This window comes from Megalobrama amblycephala, linkage group LG11 (assembly GCF_018812025.1).
Source record: "Megalobrama amblycephala isolate DHTTF-2021 linkage group LG11, ASM1881202v1, whole genome shotgun sequence".
NCBI classification, from domain to species: Eukaryota; Metazoa; Chordata; class Actinopteri; order Cypriniformes; family Xenocyprididae; genus Megalobrama; species Megalobrama amblycephala.
Window position 1 is genome coordinate 34919512 of NC_063054.1, and position 20177 is coordinate 34939688.

The 20177-nt window shown below is 39.1% G+C and overlaps 2 protein-coding genes and 1 pseudogene across 2 annotated transcripts; all 3 read right to left on the minus strand.

Annotated features, from left to right (window-relative positions):
• Positions 1–5451: 5451 nt before the first annotated feature.
• On the minus strand, positions 5452–6676 carry LOC125278774 (annotated as a pseudogene).
• An 8637-nt stretch (positions 6677–15313) lies between these two features.
• LOC125278775 (trace amine-associated receptor 4-like) lies at positions 15314–16476 on the minus strand. The gene has a single exon (XM_048208110.1). It carries the CDS (start codon positions 16469–16471, stop codon positions 15314–15316), a length of 1158 nt encoding a protein of 385 aa, XP_048064067.1. The 5' UTR covers positions 16472–16476.
• Positions 16477–18417: 1941 nt separating this feature from the next.
• LOC125278825 (trace amine-associated receptor 4-like) lies at positions 18418–19586 on the minus strand. Its single transcript, XM_048208156.1, is given in 2 exon segments — positions 18418–18591; positions 18593–19586. Coding segments are annotated over 2 exon segments (1029 nt in total). The 5' UTR covers positions 19448–19586.
• Positions 19587–20177: the final 591 nt, after the last annotated feature.

A 20177-nucleotide genomic window follows, 5' to 3' on the forward strand; every position in this document is an offset into this window, starting at 1 on the left:
AATATTGTCATATAGATGTCTTCAGGCCAGGACTCTTATCACACATGTGAAGTTTGGGGCAGATCGGACACTGTATGCCTGAGTTACAACAGATTCCTCTTTCATGGCGAAACATCGAGATTTGTCAGGCCGCCACAGACAACCCCTCCAACGAAAACTCAAGATCTTCACAATTTAACATTGCAAAGGCCTTTACATTAGACTGACCAAATATGATGATGATCTGATTAAAGCTCTAGGAGGAATTTGTTAATATACAACGTATGGAAATGGTAAAAACAGCAAAAATTGTGCAGAGAAAATTCTAAATATCTCACTACCTGTTGGGTTTTCAGATTTTGCACCCAGGGACTTTTTTTTGCAAGTATTGGGCAGTTACATGCGTGTACTGAATTTCATATTTGTCCATGAAATGTAGCGCGAAGGACTCTTAATTGAAATCTTGTAGGTGGCGCTATCGAGCCATTTTGCCACACCTAATTCTGAAACCCACATCATACATACATTTTCACCACTTCTGATGCGTGTGCAAAGTTTCATGAGTCTTCAAGCATGTTTAGGCCTTCAAAAATGCAATTCATTTTGGAGAATAATAATAATTTACTGAACAATTACAATAGGGTCCTTACAACATCGGTGCTCTGGCCCTAATAAGACTAAAAAAAATTGATTACGCAAGGTTATACCAAGGTCATGTCTTCACTTTTTTTCTATAACACATTTCCTCATGTTCTTATCTTATCAAAAGCAAGTCTAATTTTACTCCCCCCCTCCCCCCCCTCCCATGTACAACCCACGAAAAATGACTGGTTCACATCCTCTATAAATCACCAAGACATCCAGCACAAGTTGCTGCAGAACCCAAAAAAGGTATGATTTTAGTACACATACAATTTTACATAAATAAATTACATTGTTACATTTCCTAAGATAGAACTAAAGTGATATTTAACATCTTTTGTTTTTTGTTTTTCAGATGGGTACTGCAGACTTCCCTCAAATATTAACATTATTTATCATAAATGAAAATTTTAAAATGCAGGAATATATTGATTATCTAGAAGAAAATTATTATCTTAAACAAATGGTCAAAATTATAATTTATATAATGTTACATTTTCTTACTAATTATCTGGTAAATTTTTACCAAAAAAATACTAATAAGAAGTTAAACACAAATTATGTTCATGAGGATGCCAACATTACTAGAGTAATTCCAATTATTAATTCTCAATTATTGAAGAAGTTATTTCACAGATATAAGCATTTATTACTGGAAATATTATTATTATTATTATTGGAAACTACTATTGATGAGCTAAAAGTATCAGAAAACAAAATAATTATGCAAATTCTAATTATAATATCAGAACTTATTATTAATTATTTGGTCAATAAGTTTTACCAAAATAATTATAGTGATGATGTTGATGATAATGTCAATATACCAAGAGACATTCCTCAAAAATGGAAATTAAATCTTTTTGTTTTAAAAAAAATTTTGAGTTCATTTTTTACAATTATTGTTTCTTTAATACTGAATTTTACTATTGAGCAGGATTTATCACAAAAATTTTATTTTGCAATTGTCAAAATAATAATTTATGGAATATTAGGATTAGTAATCAATACTTATTCTTTGGCAAATTATTATTACCAAAAAAGTGATGATGATGAATCAAAATTAGTTTCAATTAAAATTGAAATGTAATAAAATAAAATATTCTAGATGTAGAAAATATTCTATATAAAAGTAATAATTCTAAATTCTATGTAAAAGTAATAATATAATAAAATATATTTATTTTTAAAATTATGGATTTATTGACTGTTTGTTTGGATTCTTGCTTACACAAAATGAAGAACAGTTACGGTAAAATAAATCTATGACTATGTGAGCATATTAACATCTGCATGAACATTGCAGTGATGTGCACATCCATTAACAAGCAGTAATTGACTTTGCTGCTTACAGTTACATTCTATAATAAAATTAATTTAATTTTATCAATTGTTATTTATTATTGACCCACTGTGCTGCAGAGTTAAGCTTCAACCATCTGAAAGCACCTGAAATTTAAAACCCTGGAGCACCTGAAATTTAAAAGCTGAAGCAGGTTGGATTTAAACTTTGCAGTGCTCCAGGAGCAGGGATTTAAAAACTATTAAAATATTGAGAAAAACTTGAGAACTTTCTATCTACAAATAATTGAGGGACAGCTGTAACACAATTGGCATGGTTACAGTTCTCTATAATGCCCATCGATCTGCAGCTACTGGAAGAGAGATCTTGTCTTGCCCACAACAACACCTTGTAAGTTGTTTAATATTATATAATAATAATTATAATAAAACATTGCAGGTGTTTTGTAGAATAACTCACAGCTAAATTGTATTAACTTTTTACCACATAAAATGATATTAAATAATTGTCACGTTCCACATGTAATTTTCAGGTGTTATAATTGTTGGTCTGGATCACGTGAAGGGGTGCAGAAATGGTTTTTAAAGCTTTGGTAAGAACTTTCAACACTTACTTAAATTATTAGTTAGTGTTTTAGACAGAAATGTTTTTAAAATGCCACTTTAACTATTATTGTTCAGTAGGGTGTTCATTATTATTGTTCATTATAGGGACTCTTTTCACATTTAGAGGTTCTCAGAATCAGTATGGAGATAAAGGTTAGGACCATGATGTTTTAGTAGTATATAGCACACCATGAGTGTATATTAGCACTGCTTGTTTGTTTGCTTTTGGAATGAATATAGGCCTATTTGATTAAGACAACGTAGTTGATTAAGACTAACATAGTAGGCTACTACAGTGATTGAACACATCCATAAAATTGCTGAGGAAATAATCAAGCTTTTAGGGTTATTCATTTTTAAACTTTTAAATTTACTTTTCATGGTTGAAGGGTCATCTCATTGAACCGAGTTTCTGAAAATGCTTATTATTGCATTTATAGACCGAACCTTTTCAAATTGTTTAGTTTAATCAAAGTTATTCCCATAATTTATGCAAAGCATAGGAAAAAGATGGAGAGAACCCCACCCTCCACTGAGACCCACAAGGCCAGGGTAATAGACAACGTGTATAGTGTATAAATGTACATTAAATGTTTTTTTTTTTTAAAGAATATATATATATCTATATATATATCTATATATATATATATATATATATAGATAGATATAGATATATATATATTCCCTCCACTAATATTGGCACCCTTGGTGAATATGAGCAAAGGTGGCTGTGAAAATAAATCTGCATTGTTTATCCATTTGATCTTTCTCATCAGAACTATATTCTTTGGTTTTTCTTATTGTGATGAATGATTAAGGGAATTTGGCCTTTGTGTTTCCTCATGTTTATACTCCTGTGGAACAGGAAGTCATGGCTGGACAATTTCATGTTCATGATCACCATGGTGTGCTAAAAAATGTAAATATGAATGGGAATATACTTCAGAGATATTTTACTCAGAAGAATTTCCAGGGGTGCCAATAATTATGGCAAACATGTATCAGAGAAAAACATTTATTTCATAATGTGAGTTTCCCCCACTTTCAATTGTTTTACTTCGATGACAGGTTAGAATTGTGTTAATTATTTTAATGAAAGATCAAAAGGATAAACAATGTAGATTTATTTTCACAGCCACCTTTGCTCATATTTACTAAGGGTGCCAATATTTGTGGAGGGCACTGTATATAAAATTGATATATTAAAATGTTAATATTTGAAAAATAAGTGTACAAATCTTTATGTCTCTCTCTCATGCAGAAAACTAGAAATGCCTCCAGACTGCATACTTTTGGGTCAAGACACAAAGAGGATCTCTCATCGAAAAATCTCTTCATTTTGCATACGCAAGCAATGCAAAGTAAAATTAATCATTGCAACTGGCCACACAGAGATTGGCAACTGTCGTTGGTACAATTGGGCGGCCCTTACACAATCAAATATAACGGGTATGAATATTATTTGAAGTGAAAGCATTTTCAATCAAATTATTTAAATTGTGTAGTAATTAAATGATTTTTGTTGAGTCTGTACATATGTAAATTTAAATGTGTCTAGTTACCATATAAATAGTGCTGTTTAAATAATATTTAAAAAAATATTTATTGCTGGCAGCCTATTGCAATCTTGTCAAAATGGGCTGTTCTTGAGATGAGTGTTTTGAAACACAGAAACATCAGAAACTTTGCAAAGATCAAATATCTTCAGTAAATTTTGATTTATATTCACAGAAACAAAATGGAAAAAATAGATTTATACTCTCTTTCTCTCCAGGAACATAAAACCCATTGTCGCTGCTATTTCAAACCCCCCATCCGAAGACTTTGCTGTCCTCCCTGTCAGTCGAGACGCTGTGTGAGGGTGGTGGATATAAAAATGTTCATTCACAAGAGAAAAAAATACTCTAAATATAACACTCAACACACACAAAAAAAAAAAAACACTAAATGCCTATGCCTAAAATAGTCCTTTTGGCTATTTTATGAATAAATGATGAATAAATCAACATGGCAATGTGTCTGTGGCTATTTTTTCACTACTAGGCTTCTAAAAGAGAAGGTTTTTTAAATTGCATTTGTACATTTATACAGCTTAGGGATAAGTTGTATATATAGCCTATTCAAAACTAATTTTATTAGCAGCAGATAAATATAGCAAAAAAACAAAACAAAAAAACAAACAAAAAAATAACATAAAACTGAAATACAGAGATAAAGGAAGTGAAACCATAGTTATCCATGTTACCCATTACCCTTAACCATAGGTTTTTCTTTGTCACTTTCTTACCCTTTTTGGTCCAGGAGATGATCCAAATCATATTGTTTTAATCAGTGGACAGAGAAAGATATTGATAGCATTCTGTTGTTTTAACAGATACATTCAAAGTATCATATATTTTCCAATCCACCAGATGGAAAAAAAGACTTTTACATTCATAATTTTGTCAAACATTACTCTAAATAGCCACAACATTAAAATCACTGACAGGTAAAGTGAATAACTTTGATTATAGGCTTATCATTACAATGGCACCTGTCGAGGGGTAAGACATATTAGGAAGCAAGGTGGTTAGTAACTATCAAGATTGGTGCAAGGAAGGACAACCAGTGAGTCAGTGTCACTGATGCACATGAGTAATGAAGACTAGCCTGTCCAGTCATACTTTAGTTTTAGTATCTGAATCAAAATAACACACTTCCCTTTGTTTTTCTCACCCAAAGTTGATATTTCAGTCTTGTCCTGATTCAATTTTAAAACAATATTGTCTAGCATTTGGGATGGTTAGACTGGAGAGGAAAATGCATGCCATATCAAATAATTTCTTACAATAGCATTAACATGTTTACATTTAATAAACTAAATTATAATTATTTATTAATAGACTAGCATTAAAAGATGCATAAAAGTTAATATGACAATATTCATTCAAGTATCAAGGTGTTTGAGTCATTGAAGCCACAGAGATAAGTGGATATGAGAATCTTAAAAGCCTTCTGAAAGCGAGGGTAGAAAAAACCATAGATCAGTGAATTACAGGTGGAGTTAAAGTATCCAAACCAAACCAAACCAAAGCATCAAAAACATCACCAGGAGTCATAAAATTGAGGAAAGGATCAACAGCAGTGGCGGTAAAAAAAGGCAGCCAGCAGAGATAAAAAACACCCATGACAATGGCCAGAGTTTTAGCTGCTTTTCCTTCTCTTTGAGCAGAGCTTTGGCTCTTCAACCCTCCTGCTGCTGGCACAGTCACTCTTTCTGACATAACCTTTGCATGTTTTCTTGCAACACAGAAAATTTTCATATACAGAGAGCTCATGATTGTTCCGGGAAGGAAGAATGTGAGAAGTGAGCAAATAAGACCCCACTGTTTGTTAAATAACAGAACACAACTTCCCACACAGTAAACCTGCATGATAAATGACTCCGAGCCAAGTGTGTTCACCCCTGAAAACACAATAGAAAAACTGTAGAGAAATGCAAACATCCATGCGAAAGTACTAAATACAGCCACAGTGTTGTTTGTGACCCTCATTTTGTACCTTAAAGGATCACAAATGGCCCAGTACCTGTCCACAGATATTAACCCGAGATGCATTTTAGAAGAAATGCTGAAGGTCATGTCCAAACTAGAATGCACTTTACACACAAAATCTCCCAGATACCAGCAGCCTTCAACAGATCGCACCATGCTGTACGGCATGACAAAAGAGCCCAGCAGACGATCACAAGCTGCCAGAGATTGAACAATCATGTGAGTTGGAGACTGCAGCTGTTTGAAGTGAGAGATGGAGATGATGATCAGCAGATTCCCAAAAACTGTTGTGAGGATCATCAGCACCATGAAAGCATACATTGCCACTTTAAGGACAGCAAGACGATGAGCTCTTGGACAGGAGTCTGGCAGGAGTGGATAGCAGAGAAACACATTCTCAGAGTAAACGTCTGTTTCATTTGAAATCATCACGTCTGCCCCAGATAATGACTTATATGCAGGAATAAAATACAGTATTAATTTGGTAAATGTAAAAAGACACACAAAAATTGACCAAATTGAGCTCAGAATTATTTCATAAATAATGATACGGTAAAGACAAATATCCAAAGAAAGATGAATATAAATACAGTACATGCCCACACAATATAGACTAATTTGTTAACTGGACTCAGAGCAGTTCAGTCTTGTTCATATATACTCTCAGATTTGAGGTAACCCCCTACAACTGTCCATGTAACCCATAGTTACAAAAACAACATGAACTCAAGAGATTAAAATGAAAATAAAAAACTTTCTGTCCTGTAATGGAGGTTAAGGTTGCCCCCTAGCTCCTGAAAGATATTACTAAACGGGGTTGGGGACATTTTTATTTATTGGTTTAAAAAGTAGTAAAATAGGACTTATTCATTAAATTGTTTATATCATTGTAGTATTGGAGTGACCACTAGACTCTCTCTCTCTCTCTCTCTCTCTCTCTCACACACACACATACAATCCATCCCTTTATATAGGCTACCTAAAATAGTGTCTTTGGAGGGCACTGAAGTGTTTAATCATTTTCAACATATATTTTTAATAAAAATAACTCTATAAATGTGTTCCAAATGACACTTCCCAGATAGCAACTTTGTGCCGGCCCAAATCCAGCCCACATCTGCCATGCGTGGTATGATGATCTGGGCCACATATGGTGAGCCACAAGCAGGCCATAACAATGCCACATGTCAGCCAAGATCAAAGAAATAAACCAAAACTGGACCTTATCTGAGCCACAACTTTGTATATATTTGTGACGAGCAGGGCGGGTGAGAGCCGTGAGGGAACGGCCTTGAATCTCTCACAGAGGAGCTCCGGAAGCATAAAAGGAGGAACAACGACAGTGAAGGACGAGAGAGGACCAGGCCTGGACTTTATTTGATGTTTTATTATGTTTGTGTGACCGACAGACGTCCGTGAGGGTCTGCCGGCATTACTGTAGTTTTGTTCTTTGTTTATTTTATATTAAAGTTATGTTGAATGTTTGCCGGTTCCCGCCTCCTTCTTCCCATACATAAAAACTATGTTACAATATTATTTATAGAATCATCTTAGCATTAACAAGCCTGTTAACAAGCAGAATCACTGAAGGAAAAAAGAGAACAGAAATAAACAAAATTAACCATCATTGAAAACTTACAGTGAAACAAAGCTAGTCATCATTAAAATCTTGTAATGGAAACAAACCGTCTTTGAAATCTCATAAAAGAACAAAACCCACCATCATTAAAATCTCGGAATAGAAAAAAACGGAATAGTCCATCTTTGAAATCTTGTAAAGCCGGGAACACATTTAATGACTTGCTAAAACATTCTAAGACTGTGCTCAACAGACAGCGATTGTTTCCTGCGACTGAAGCAGATTTAAATACTTACACATGGAATTTGAACACCAACTGAACGCAACTGGCTCTAACTGGACGCATTTGAGCGAGATCAGTCATAAGTATCAATTTACATTCATAATCGGCCTTACAATCGTTAAGTTTGTGCACGGCTTTAAGGAACAAAACAGACTGTCATTGAAATCTCGCAACAAAACAAAAATGGACGTTATTAAAATCTTATAACCCAGCAAAACCGACTGTTATTGAAATCTCAAAAAGGAATATAACCAACTGTCATTAAAATCTTGTAAAAGAACAAAACATACCTTATTGAGATCTCGTAACTGAACAAAACTGACTGTCATTGAGATCTTGTAACCGAACAAAATCAGCCATCACTGAAATCTCATAATCGAATAAAACAGACGTCACTGAAATCTTGTAAAACCGATTGACACTGAAAACCAACCGTCACTGAGATCTCATAACCCAGCAAAATAGGCCTTCATTGAAATCTCATAAAAGAACAAAACATACCGTATTGAGTTCTCGTAACTGAACAAATGAAAATTTGACTGAATGACAATGAAAACTGAACGCCATTTAAATCTTGTAATGAAACAAAACTGATCATCATTTAAATATCCTAACAAAACAAAACCAAATGTCTTTGAAATCTTGTAAAATAAAAAACAAATCCCAACCGTCATTGAAATCTCATAACAAAACAAAACCGTCAACCACTGAGATCTCGTAAAGGAACAAAAATGAAAGCTCTAGAGTAAGTTCTGCCAGGAAGACTCAATGTTACGCCACCTATTAGTTTAGATCTACCCAATCATTATCTTACACTTGGAGTTTAAAAGATTGCTGACACATGTTTGAGTCCACAGATGCTGACGCCAGCCTTCACCTCCATCCTCCCCACCACCACCAAGATGGTCCCTGTCCATACCTCCCAGGGGGCCGGCTATGCCCCTGCCTTCATCTTCAGGCAGGAAATGCAGAGTCCACAACCTTTTAGGATATGAGCTATGGACGGGGCCTATGCCAAAGAACTTTCTTACAATATTTTGCTTGCTGATTGTTAATAAATATTGTTACGTTATCTTGCCTCTTGAGTCTTTCTGGTAGAACTGACAGTCATTGAAATCTCATAACCAAACAAATCCGACCATAACTAAAATCTTATAAAGGAACAAAACTGACCATCATTGAAATCTCATAACCAAAACAAAATGGCATAATGGAACAAAACTGAACAGAAGATTAAAAAAAAAAAAAAATTCTAAGATGACACACAAAGACATCAAGAATTATCACATGAATCTCAACAAAGGTGACGATCAAAAGTGTCATACCGCAGTGCATGCCGGGAACAATATTACAAAACTATTTTCAAAATTATTAGTACAAAATTATTTTCTTTAATTCTAACTATTTGCTTTTATTTTTTGCTGTGGTTTTTGTTCTGTCTTTTTGTGATGTCCAGAGTTGATCTGCCTGAATATTTTGTTGTCACCATTGTTGAGATTCATATGCTGATTGCCCATATCTGTGTTTATTCGTTCTAATGTGTCAGGGGAGTGTTCTTAAAACACTAATCAAAGTAATATCACACCTTCTGTTCTCTTCTTTTTAAACAATGTCAAAAGATGGATTAAAGGTGCTAAAGAGGATCTTTTCGTCAACTGAGAAACCAAAGACTGTTAGTGAGTTTTTTAAATGAGCGCATGCGTAAGAACAACCCCCCTCCTTCACAGCTCATTTCGAGGGAAAGCCTCCCAAAACTCGTGCACGAGTATTGGAACACGAGTGTTTACCACCAGCATTCGCTGTGTCGTGTTAGTGGATTCATTATGTCGGACTCACCGCAGGTAACTCATAATCTGCAGTTGTTACTCCTGTCTCCTGACAAAAACATTGCATGTGGCGCCTGTAGAGTGTGTAAAGTTACTGGAGAGCGCAGCCGCGCATGTCTCGCACAAGGAACGTAATGGCAGTGATTGACAAGCCAGAGGGCTAATCATTTACGCAATGATTTTTAAGGCCCTACCTTAAAAATTCCACCGTCAATTCCACCTGTTCCTCAAAGCAGAAAAGTGCTCCTTCCATCAGTCTACAGTATCATTCCTGGGATACATCATTGACCACAGTGGCATCCGGATGGACGAGAGGAAGGTGGAATCCATCACCACCTGGCCAGAACCCACAACCATCAAAGAACTACAATGCTTCCTTGGATTCGCTAACGTCTACCGCCGGTTTATCAAGAACTACAGCTCCATCACTCATCCTCTCACCAGTCTACTCAGAAATAAGCCCAAGTCTCTGTCCTGGACACCAGCTGCCACCAACGCCTTCAACTGCCTCAAGGAAGCCTTCACTACCGCTCCCTTACTCGTCCACCCCGATCCAGAGCTGCCCTTCATTGTGGAGGTGGACGCCTCTACCACCGGAGTGGGAGCGGTGTTGTCACAGCAGCAGGGGACTCCAAGTAGACTCCATCCATGCACCTTCTTCTCCCGCAAGCTCAGCCTGGCGGAAGTCAACTACGACATCGGTGACAGGGAACTCCTCGCTGTGAAGCTTGCTCTGGAAGAGTGGAGGCATTGGCTGGAGGGAGCCAAGCATGCGTTCCTGGTCCTTACAGATCATAAAAACCTTGAATATCTCCGTGCCGCCAAAAGGTTGAAACCAAGACAAGCTCGTTGGGCCATGTTCTTCTCTCGGTTCAACTACACCATTTCCTATCGACCCGGCTCAAAGAATGTAAAAGGGGATGCTCTCTCCCGTCTTCATGCTCCTGAAGAGAAGTCGGAAGAACCTGGGCCTATCATCCCGAGCTCTCTCATTGTAAGCCCTATCACATGGTCAGAAAAGACCATTCCCTCCTCCAATGCCTCCACGAACCCTCCGCTGGGCTGTCCACCTGGCTTGCTTTACATCACCCGGACACGACGAACTCCAACTTTCCACTCAGCTCACACGTCACTAGGCACTGGTCACCCGGGGGTCAATGAAACCCTCTCATTGCTAAAAGAACGCTTCTGATGGCCAGGGATGGCAGCCGATGTCAGAAGGTACGTGCAGGGCTGCAGGGAGTGCGCCATCTCCAAAAGTCCACTTAATCTGCCAGCCAGGAAACTCCTTCCTCTGCCCGTTCCCAACCGACCTTGGTCACACCTAGGAGTGGATTTCATAACGGACCTTCCTGCTTCCGACGGAAATACCTGCATCCTAGTCATCATAGATCGTTTCTCCAAATCCTGTTGTCTCATTCCACTGAGAGGGTTACCTACAGCCATGGAAACTGCAGAACTGCTATTCAATCACGTGTTCAGGTATTTCGGAATCCCAGAGGACATTGTATCCGACAGAGGACCCCAGTTCATCTCTCGAGTATGGAAGGCTTTCCACTCGCTCCTAGGTGTGGCCGTCAGTCTAACATCGGGGTACCATCCGCAGTCGAACGGGCAGACAGAGAGGAAGGTCCAGGAGATCGGCCGCTTCCTCCGTACCTTCTGTCATGACCACCAGGACTCTTGGAACCAGTATTTGGGTTGGGCTGAGTATGCCCAGAACTCTCTCCGGCAGTCGACTACAGGACTCACTCCATTCCAGTGCATACTCGGCTACCAACCGCCACTGTTCCCCTGGACCGGGGAACCATCTAACGTTCCGGTGGTGGATTACTGGTTCCGAGAGAGCGAGCGGGTCTGGGACTCAGCCCACCACCAGTTGCAACGAGCATGGCAGCGGACCTGCGGCGCTCCAACACCCCTGTCTTCCAGCCCGGACAGAAGGTATGGCTGTCGACACGGGACATCAGACTGCGTCTGCCCTGCAAGAAGCTGAGTCTCAGGTTCATTGGCCCATTTCCCATCATCAAGCAGATCAACCCGGTCACATACCAACTTCAACTTCCACAAGGGTATCGTATTCACCCAACTTTCCACGTCTCACTCCTCAAGCCTTATCACCCTTCTGTTCTCTCCACAGGGAGGAGAGAACAGACGTGACTCCCGCCGAACCCCCCCTTTTACTCATCCTGGAAGACGGTGCAGCATACAAGGTCCACGAGATCTTGGACTCCTGGCGCCGTGGTGGTCAGCTGGAGTACCTGGTCGATTGGGAAGGCTATAGCCCTGAGGAACGTTCCTGGGTTCCAAGAAACGACATCCTTGATCCCAACCTACTTCAAACTTTCCACGACAGTCACCCTGATAGACCGGCACCGCGAGGAAGAGGACGACCACCACGACGTCGGGGTCCTCGGCCCTCAGGAGCGGGCCGTGGGGGGGGGAGAGAACAGAAGGTGGATGCGCTTCGGCGTACACCCCCCACCAATCCACCGTCACCATCTCCAGCCACTTCTCCCTCACCTGCACCAGCGAGAACCACAGTCAGCGTCAGCTCTCCTTCACCTCCGTTGTATGCCAGTCCCATGGCCAAACCAGCGCCCTACTCAGGATCGGCGGAGGACTGCAGCGGATTCCTGCTGCAGTGTGAACTGGTCCTGGAGATGCAGCCGCACCTGTACCCGAGTGATACATCCAAGATAGCGTTCCTCATCTCCCAGTTAAGCGGCAAAGCATTAAAATGGGCAGACTCCATCTGGTCGCAACAGGGTGCTGTCACTCAATCATATCCTGCCTTTATTTCCCATTTCCGGGAAGTTTTCGGGAAACCGATTACAGATTCATCTGCTGGTGAGAAACTTTACAATCTTAAACAAGGATCTATGTCTATTTATGATTATGCTTTGCACTTCAGAACGCTTGCTGCTGTTAGCGGATGGAACGAACAGGCTTTGATAACCACATACCATCAAGGACTGGAACCTCGGGTACGGCTGCATCTCGCTGCATATGAGGATTCCATCGGCCTCGAGAAGTTCATTCAGCTTTCCATCCGCTGCGCCACTCGTATGCAGGCGTGCCTCCAAGAGCACCAGGACCAGTCTCTTCCCAACATGCTCCTCTGCCGATCCGAACCCGTCAGCTCCCCAGAACCAGCCAACGAACCTATGGATGTAGAGAATTCTCGTTTAACTCCCTCTGAGCGCCATCGTCGGCTGACCCTGAACCTGTGCTTGTATTGTGGCGCTCCCGGGCATGCTATTGCGGCGTGCCCCACACGACCTCCTCGTCCCATGGTGAGTGCCATAATCCCTTCTATTCAGAAAATGAAACCACTCACCACTGTCGTCAATCTTACTGCCACTGATATCTCCCTTACAGTGGTCGCGCTCCTCGACTCAAGGTCAGCTGGCAATTTCGTCTCCGGCACCCTCTGCCGGCAACTTCGTCTTAAGACCTCTCCGTCTCCGACGATCTACCAGATCAACTCCATAACTGGCAAGCCTCTCAGCCGTAAGCACGTCCGAACTGTGGCAGGACCACTCAAGCTTCAAGTAGGACTTCTACATCAAGAGGAATTACATCTGCTGGTTCTGGAGGATTCCACCGCTGACGTGGTTCTAGGGTGCCCCTGGTTGGAGCAGCACAATCCCACCATCTCCTGGAAAACGGGCGAAATCCTGAAGTGGGGTGAAACCTGTTTCTCTCGATGCCTCGCTGAACTTCCTGTACCACGAACTCCTCCTTCAGATCTTCCCATCTGTGCAACATCCATTGAGAGTCCAGTAGAGAGACGTTCCATCGACATTCCCAAGTGTTACGCCCCCTTCAGCGATGTCTTCTGCCCTTAAAGGGCTTCCAAGCTGCCTCCACACCGGCCATGGGACTGTGCCATTGATCTGCTTCTGGGTGAACAAGTGCCAAGGGGTAAGATCTACCCCTTATCCATCCCGGAGGAGAAGGCCATGGAGGAATACATCAAGGAGGCCCTCGCTCAAGGATACATCCGGCCGTCTACTTCCCCTGCTGCTTCCAGCTTCTTCTTTGTGGCTAAAAAGGACGGAGGCTTGTGGCCCTGTATCGACTACCGCTCACTCAACAAGATTACCGTAAAGTTCAGATATCCCCTTCCTCTCGTCCCAGCGGCCCTGGAACATCTCCGTGGTGCCACTGTGATTCACGAAGTTGGACCTCCGCAGCGCGTACAACCTCATCCGGATACGTGAGGGGGACGAGTGGAAGACCGCCTTCATTACACCTACTGGCCACTATGAGTACCTCGTGATGCCGTATGGCCTGGTCAATGCCCCCTCCGCATTCCAGGACTTCATCCATGAGGTGCTCCGGGAGTTTCTCCATCGGTTCGTCCAAGTATACATCGACGATATACTCATCTACTCCCGGAGCCAGGCCGAACATCGCCAACACGTTGCGGAGGTCCTCACCCGCCTTAATGTTTTTAAGGCCCTACCTCGTGCACAGATGATGTATGTTAATATTATTCCTTTCAGTGCACCTAATAAATAGTCTTTTATCAGTTAGTAAAGACAGTTTCAAATAATATTGCAAAAATGTATAAAACAAAACATCCTCTTTAGCACCTTTAATTTTAACAATTCTCTTGATTCCTGTTGAACAAACATTAAAAAGGACAAAAGCTTGCTTGAATCAGAGCTCTGCCGTGACTGTGTGCAGCGCGTTACAATACTGAGTTCTGATTGGTCAATCACTGTTATTTATAGTTTGTTAATTATCATACAGAGAATTTTAAAATTTTGTTTACATGATAAGATTGACAAAATATACATAACACTATTAATATAAAGGTAAAGGTGGCTTTACAGAGGGGATGCTTTTTGTAATTTTTTTTTTCAACAAGGCGGATGCCATCCCCCCCCATCCCCCCTAAAATTGCGCCCTGGGTTGTTCTGTGTGTTTTTGACCCATTAAAAAGAACTGGTTCATTATAGTGATAGGTGACTACACAGCGAGCAGCTGTGCAGCAGATATGTTTTGTTGTTGTTGTTGTTTTTGCCATTTTTTTTACCGTGTTGTCATATAAGTGAAGCAGGTAAAATGGTAGTCTACAAAAAAATATTGCTTACATTTATATTTAATACTGGGATAAGTTTGGGGTAGCAATTCTTTTTGTTAGGTTTGGTTTTATTTTGTGCCCTGAGGCCACCTCTGATTATAGGTGCTGTAAGCCATTTTGCTTTGCATTTTGGCATGCTTTTTCTGGTGTTTAGTATTTGTAAACTAATGTGTCTAGCCATTCCCTTTTTCTATTATAGAAAATACTTTAAAATGGATAAGACATGAAGGTCTCATTTTGCATAGACTTGTTGTACATTTTGAGCATTGTTCATCCATATGGGTACTTACTTCAGGTACATGTTCATAAGCTTTTATGATCTCATAGTGCTTCACATGCAACAGATTTTAGTATCACGATGACAACCAGAAGTTTACTGACAAATTTAAAAAAATGAACTACAGGATATAAAGGAATTACAGGAAAAAAAAACTTTATTGTGATGTCTGAAATAAGTGTGAACAGCGTTCATTCAAAAGTCAATGTGTCTGAATCCTTGATGCCACAGATATAGATGGATATAAGAATCTTAAATGCATTCTGAAAACAAGGGTAGAAAAATCCATAAATCAAAGGATTACAAGTAGAGTTCAAATATGCAAACCAAACCAAAGCATCAAAAACATCAGTGGGGGTTAAAAATTTGAAAAAAGGATTGAGAGCAGCAGCAGTAAAAATAGGCAGCCAGCAGAGCAAAAAAACACCCATGACAATGGACAGAGTTTTTGCTGCTTTTCTCTCTCTGTGTGCAGAACTTTGGCTTTTTAACACTCCTGTTGCTGCCACAGTCACTCTTTCTGACATAACCTTTGCATGTTTTCTTGCAACATGGAAGATTTTCATATACAGAGAGGTCATGATTGACCCAGGAAGAAAGAATGTGAGAATTGGACATATAATACCCCACTCTTTGTTAAAAAACAGAACACAACTTCCCACACAGTAAACCTGTAATATAAGCATCTCTAGTCCAACTGCATTTACTCCTGAGAACACAATAGAAAAACTGTACACAAATGAAAACAGCCATGTGAAGGTAGTAAATACAGTCACAGTGTTGTTTGTGACCCTCATTTTGTACCTTAAAGGATCACAAATGGCCCAGTACCTGTCAACAGATATTAAACTGAGATGCAGTATGGAAGAGATACAGAAAGTCATGTCTAAACTAGAATGTACTTTACACACAACATCTCCCAGATACCAGCAGCCTTCAACAGATCGCACCATGCTGTACGGCATGACAAAAGAGCCCAGCAGACAATCACTGGCAGCCAGAGAGCGAACGATCAGATGAGTTGGAGACTGTAGATGTTTGAAGTGAGAGATGGAGATGATGATTAGCAGATTCCCAAAAACTGTTGTGAGGATCATCAGCACCATGAAAACATACATCGCCACTTTAACTACAGCAAGACGTTGTACTTTAGGACAGGAATCCAGTAGGAGTGGATAACAGAGAAGCACATTCTCAGTGCCAGTTTCATTTGAAGTCATCACGTCTGCTTCAGATGCAGAGATAAATTCCTCAGTTGTAGAAAGGCAAAGTATAAGCAAAATAATTTTGTAAATGATAGGTTTGTAAAGGGCAACATCCAAAAAAAGGTGAATGTATATATAGTACATGCCCATATAGCTTAACTCTCTGAATGGAGCAGTTCAGTCTTGTTCATATATACTCTCAGAAGTTTGAGTTAACCCCCCTACATCTGTCAATGTAACCCATAGTAACATAAACAGCATGAAGTACTGCATCATTCAGAAACACACAGACATCAAGAATCAGCATATGAATCTCAACAATGGTGTCTATCAACAAGATATATACAGATCACAAAATAAGTAACTAAGTCACAACAAAACAGCAAAAATAAAAGCATAGAGTAAAAGACTTCTTGAGAGATCTAATGTGTTATTTTATTTGCAATTGATTTCATGTAAAGCAGAAAGGATACTTGGCTGTCAGCTGTAGTTGTGTTTCTGCTCATCATCTCTTTTTTCTGTATTTGTTTTTCCACTTTTCTTCTCTGATTCTGCTTGTTAACAGCAGGTGTTCATCACTAACATTCAATCATCACTCGATTAATTGCTTAATTATCTCATAACTCCAGCATTGATTCACCCTGCATTCCAATTTGCATACTATCCACCCTAAATAGTATAGAATATTACTAATGTCACATACTATTTAGGATGGATAGTATGCACATTGAGACGCAGGTTAAGTGTTACTTTAGCACTCTGAGCACATATCTGAGCAGTAGGCTACTTTTAACACTGAAGATTTTACTATGTGGCCCTTGAATGGTCTTGGTTTGGGTCTGGGCCTTGGGCTGCATCTGAAATCGCATACCTCCCTACAATACAGTAGGCAAAAAACAGTATGTGACAAAATAAGTATGACTGAATTCACAGTACTCATAAAAGAGTATTCAAAAAGTACCTGGATGACCTATTATTTTCAGTGATTCTGAAATGTGCACATGATGTACATTTTACTATCCCATGAGGCCACTGGAAAGGATTTGTGAATGGCAGTGAAGAGACACAACTGACGCTAGTAGGTCCAGATTATATTCATACTACACACATTCATATGAAATAAGTACTTTTCTAGTGGCTGCAAAGTAATAACTTATTCATAATAATTACTCAAGAGAGTATGCGATTTTGAATGCAGCCATGATCTTGGAGGACTGGTCTTGACTGCACCCACAGCCGGCGATTCATGTTTCTGCTGGTGGGTGCCCACATTTGCCAACCAAACAAAACCACATATTCTTTCAATGAGTGTTATCGCGAGTCACATTCTCACTGATATACCTGATGACACAGAATTCTTTATCAGTAGTCAATAAAAGATATAGGCTAGCCTATTCTCATACATTATGCACTCTAAAATGGTTAATTAAAGCTTCTTTACAAATGATTTAGAATAGTATATTTAGAATAGTATAGTTCTAAAAATATTTGTAACTGTCAAAAACTCTATTCAAAGCCACTTTGTAACTACACAGACTATGAACTTTCAAATTGTAAGTGATTTCCCACCAATCATGTCTTTTTTCTCTTTTAAATTTTTGAACAGATCGTGTAAGTGTGGCCAGCTTCCCTTGTTCAGTTGAGGATACAAATCAGGAAATTTAAATCAAACAAATTGCCAAAATGTGAATGTTTTTTTAAATGGAGGCCATTTTAATGTAAATCCATTAAAATGTCAGTTTAATATATTAAGATCAATTTAAAATGTTAATTTCACAAAAATGCAGGCTATTTAGGTTGATCTATTCTGAAATATATATATACATCTGAACATTGTAGGCCTGCAAACAAATTTCTGCAATTTATTTGAAAATGTCTATTTTAATCATTTTTTGAGCATTGATTTTAACCCTGCATGTGTCATGTCCCAGCCCATTTTTTCCCACCTGATTACTTAAAATATTAAAATCACTGCTTCCAAAAGCAGAAAGTACATAAGAAACATAAGAGTAAATTTACAAAATGGCTTCAGCATAACATAACTAAAAATAATTACACAATGTATTGCCTGTAATGAATGTGCTGTATATTCATTCATAAATCAAGGTGTTTGAATCTTTGATGCCACAGATATAAGTGGATATAAGAATCTTAAATGCATTCTGAAAACAAGGGTAGAAAAATCCATAGATTAAGGGGTTACAAGTGGAGTTAAAATATGCAAACCAAAATACAGCATCAAAAATATCAGCTGGAGTAAAAAAAATTGAAAAAAGGGTCAAGAGCATTAACAATGAAATAAGGCAGCCAGCAAAACAGAAAAACACCAATAACAATGGCCAGAGTTTTCGCTGCTTTTCTCTCTCTGTGTGCAGAGCGTTGGCTCTTTAACCCTCCTGCTGTAGCCACAGTCACTCTTTCTGACATAACCTTTGCATGTTTTCGTGCAACATGGAAGATTTTTATATACAGAGAGGCCATGATTGAGCCAGGAAGGAAAAATATAAGAACTGGACATATAAGACCCCACTGTTTGTTAAAAAACAGAACACAACTTCCCACACAGTAAACCTGCATGATAAATGACTCCAGGCCAATTGTGTTCACCCCTGAAAACACAACATAAAAACTGTACATAAATGAAAACAGCCATGTGAAGGTAGTAAATACAGTCACAGTGTTGTTTGTGACCCGCATTTTGTACCTTAAAGGATCACAAATGGCCCAGTACCTGTCAACAGATATTAAACTGAGATGCAGTATGGAAGCGATACAGAAGGTCATGTCTAAACTAGAATGCACTTTACACACAAAATCTCCCAGATACCAGCAGCCTTCAACAGATCGCACCATGCTGTACGGCATGACCAAAGAGCCCAGCAGACAATCACAAGCTGCCAGAGACTGAACGATCATGTGAGTTGGAGACTGTAGATGTTTGAAGTGAGAGATGGAGATGATGATCAGCAGATTCCCAAAAACTGTTGTGAGGATCATCAGCATCAAGAAAGCATACATTGCTACTTTAATTACAGCAAGACGTTGTACTTTAGGACAGGAATCCAGCAGGAGTGGATAGCAGAGAAACACATCCTCAGTGTCAGTTTCATTTGAAGTCATCACGTCTGCCCAAGATGCTGAGATAAATTTGTTTGTAATTGTAAAAAAGCAAGCAATTATAAGTATATATTATATATAGGTAAATTATGGCTTGGTGGAGACCAATATCGAAAGAAAGGTGTATATATAGTACATGCCCATCTAGTTTAACTCCCTAAACTCAGAGCAGCTCAGTTGTGTCCATATATACTCTTAGATTCGAGGTAACCTCCCTACATCTTTCACTGTAACCCATAGTTACAAAAACAACATGAACTCAGGAGATTAAAAAGAAAAAAATCAAACTGTGTCTTGAAATTGAGATTGACTAAAAACAGAATGTGTTACTTATTGAAATGTGTTTCTTTGACCTTACTGACCTTAAAATCATTGGTCTTAAAAAAAATGTAATAAAAGAGTGACATACTTCATATACAAGAGTGTGATGTGATATAATATGCAAGGCTCTCAGGAGAATGTAAACATTTTGCGAGCAAAGGCAAAGTTTCTCGGGGGAATGCAAAACATTTGCGAAAGAACGCAAAAGCATTAACTTATTTTTCCTCCCATCTCATATTTTTTTTCAACCACCATGTGCCCTTAGGGGCTCCTTAATTTTGTAAATACAGTCGTGGGAAAAATGATAGAGCATAAGTTGTGTGTTTTTGCTCTTGTGGTTTTTACTTATATGATGTACCATGGCTGCCAAAAACATTTCTGTAGACAAAGGAAAATGAAAATAGATATTTTT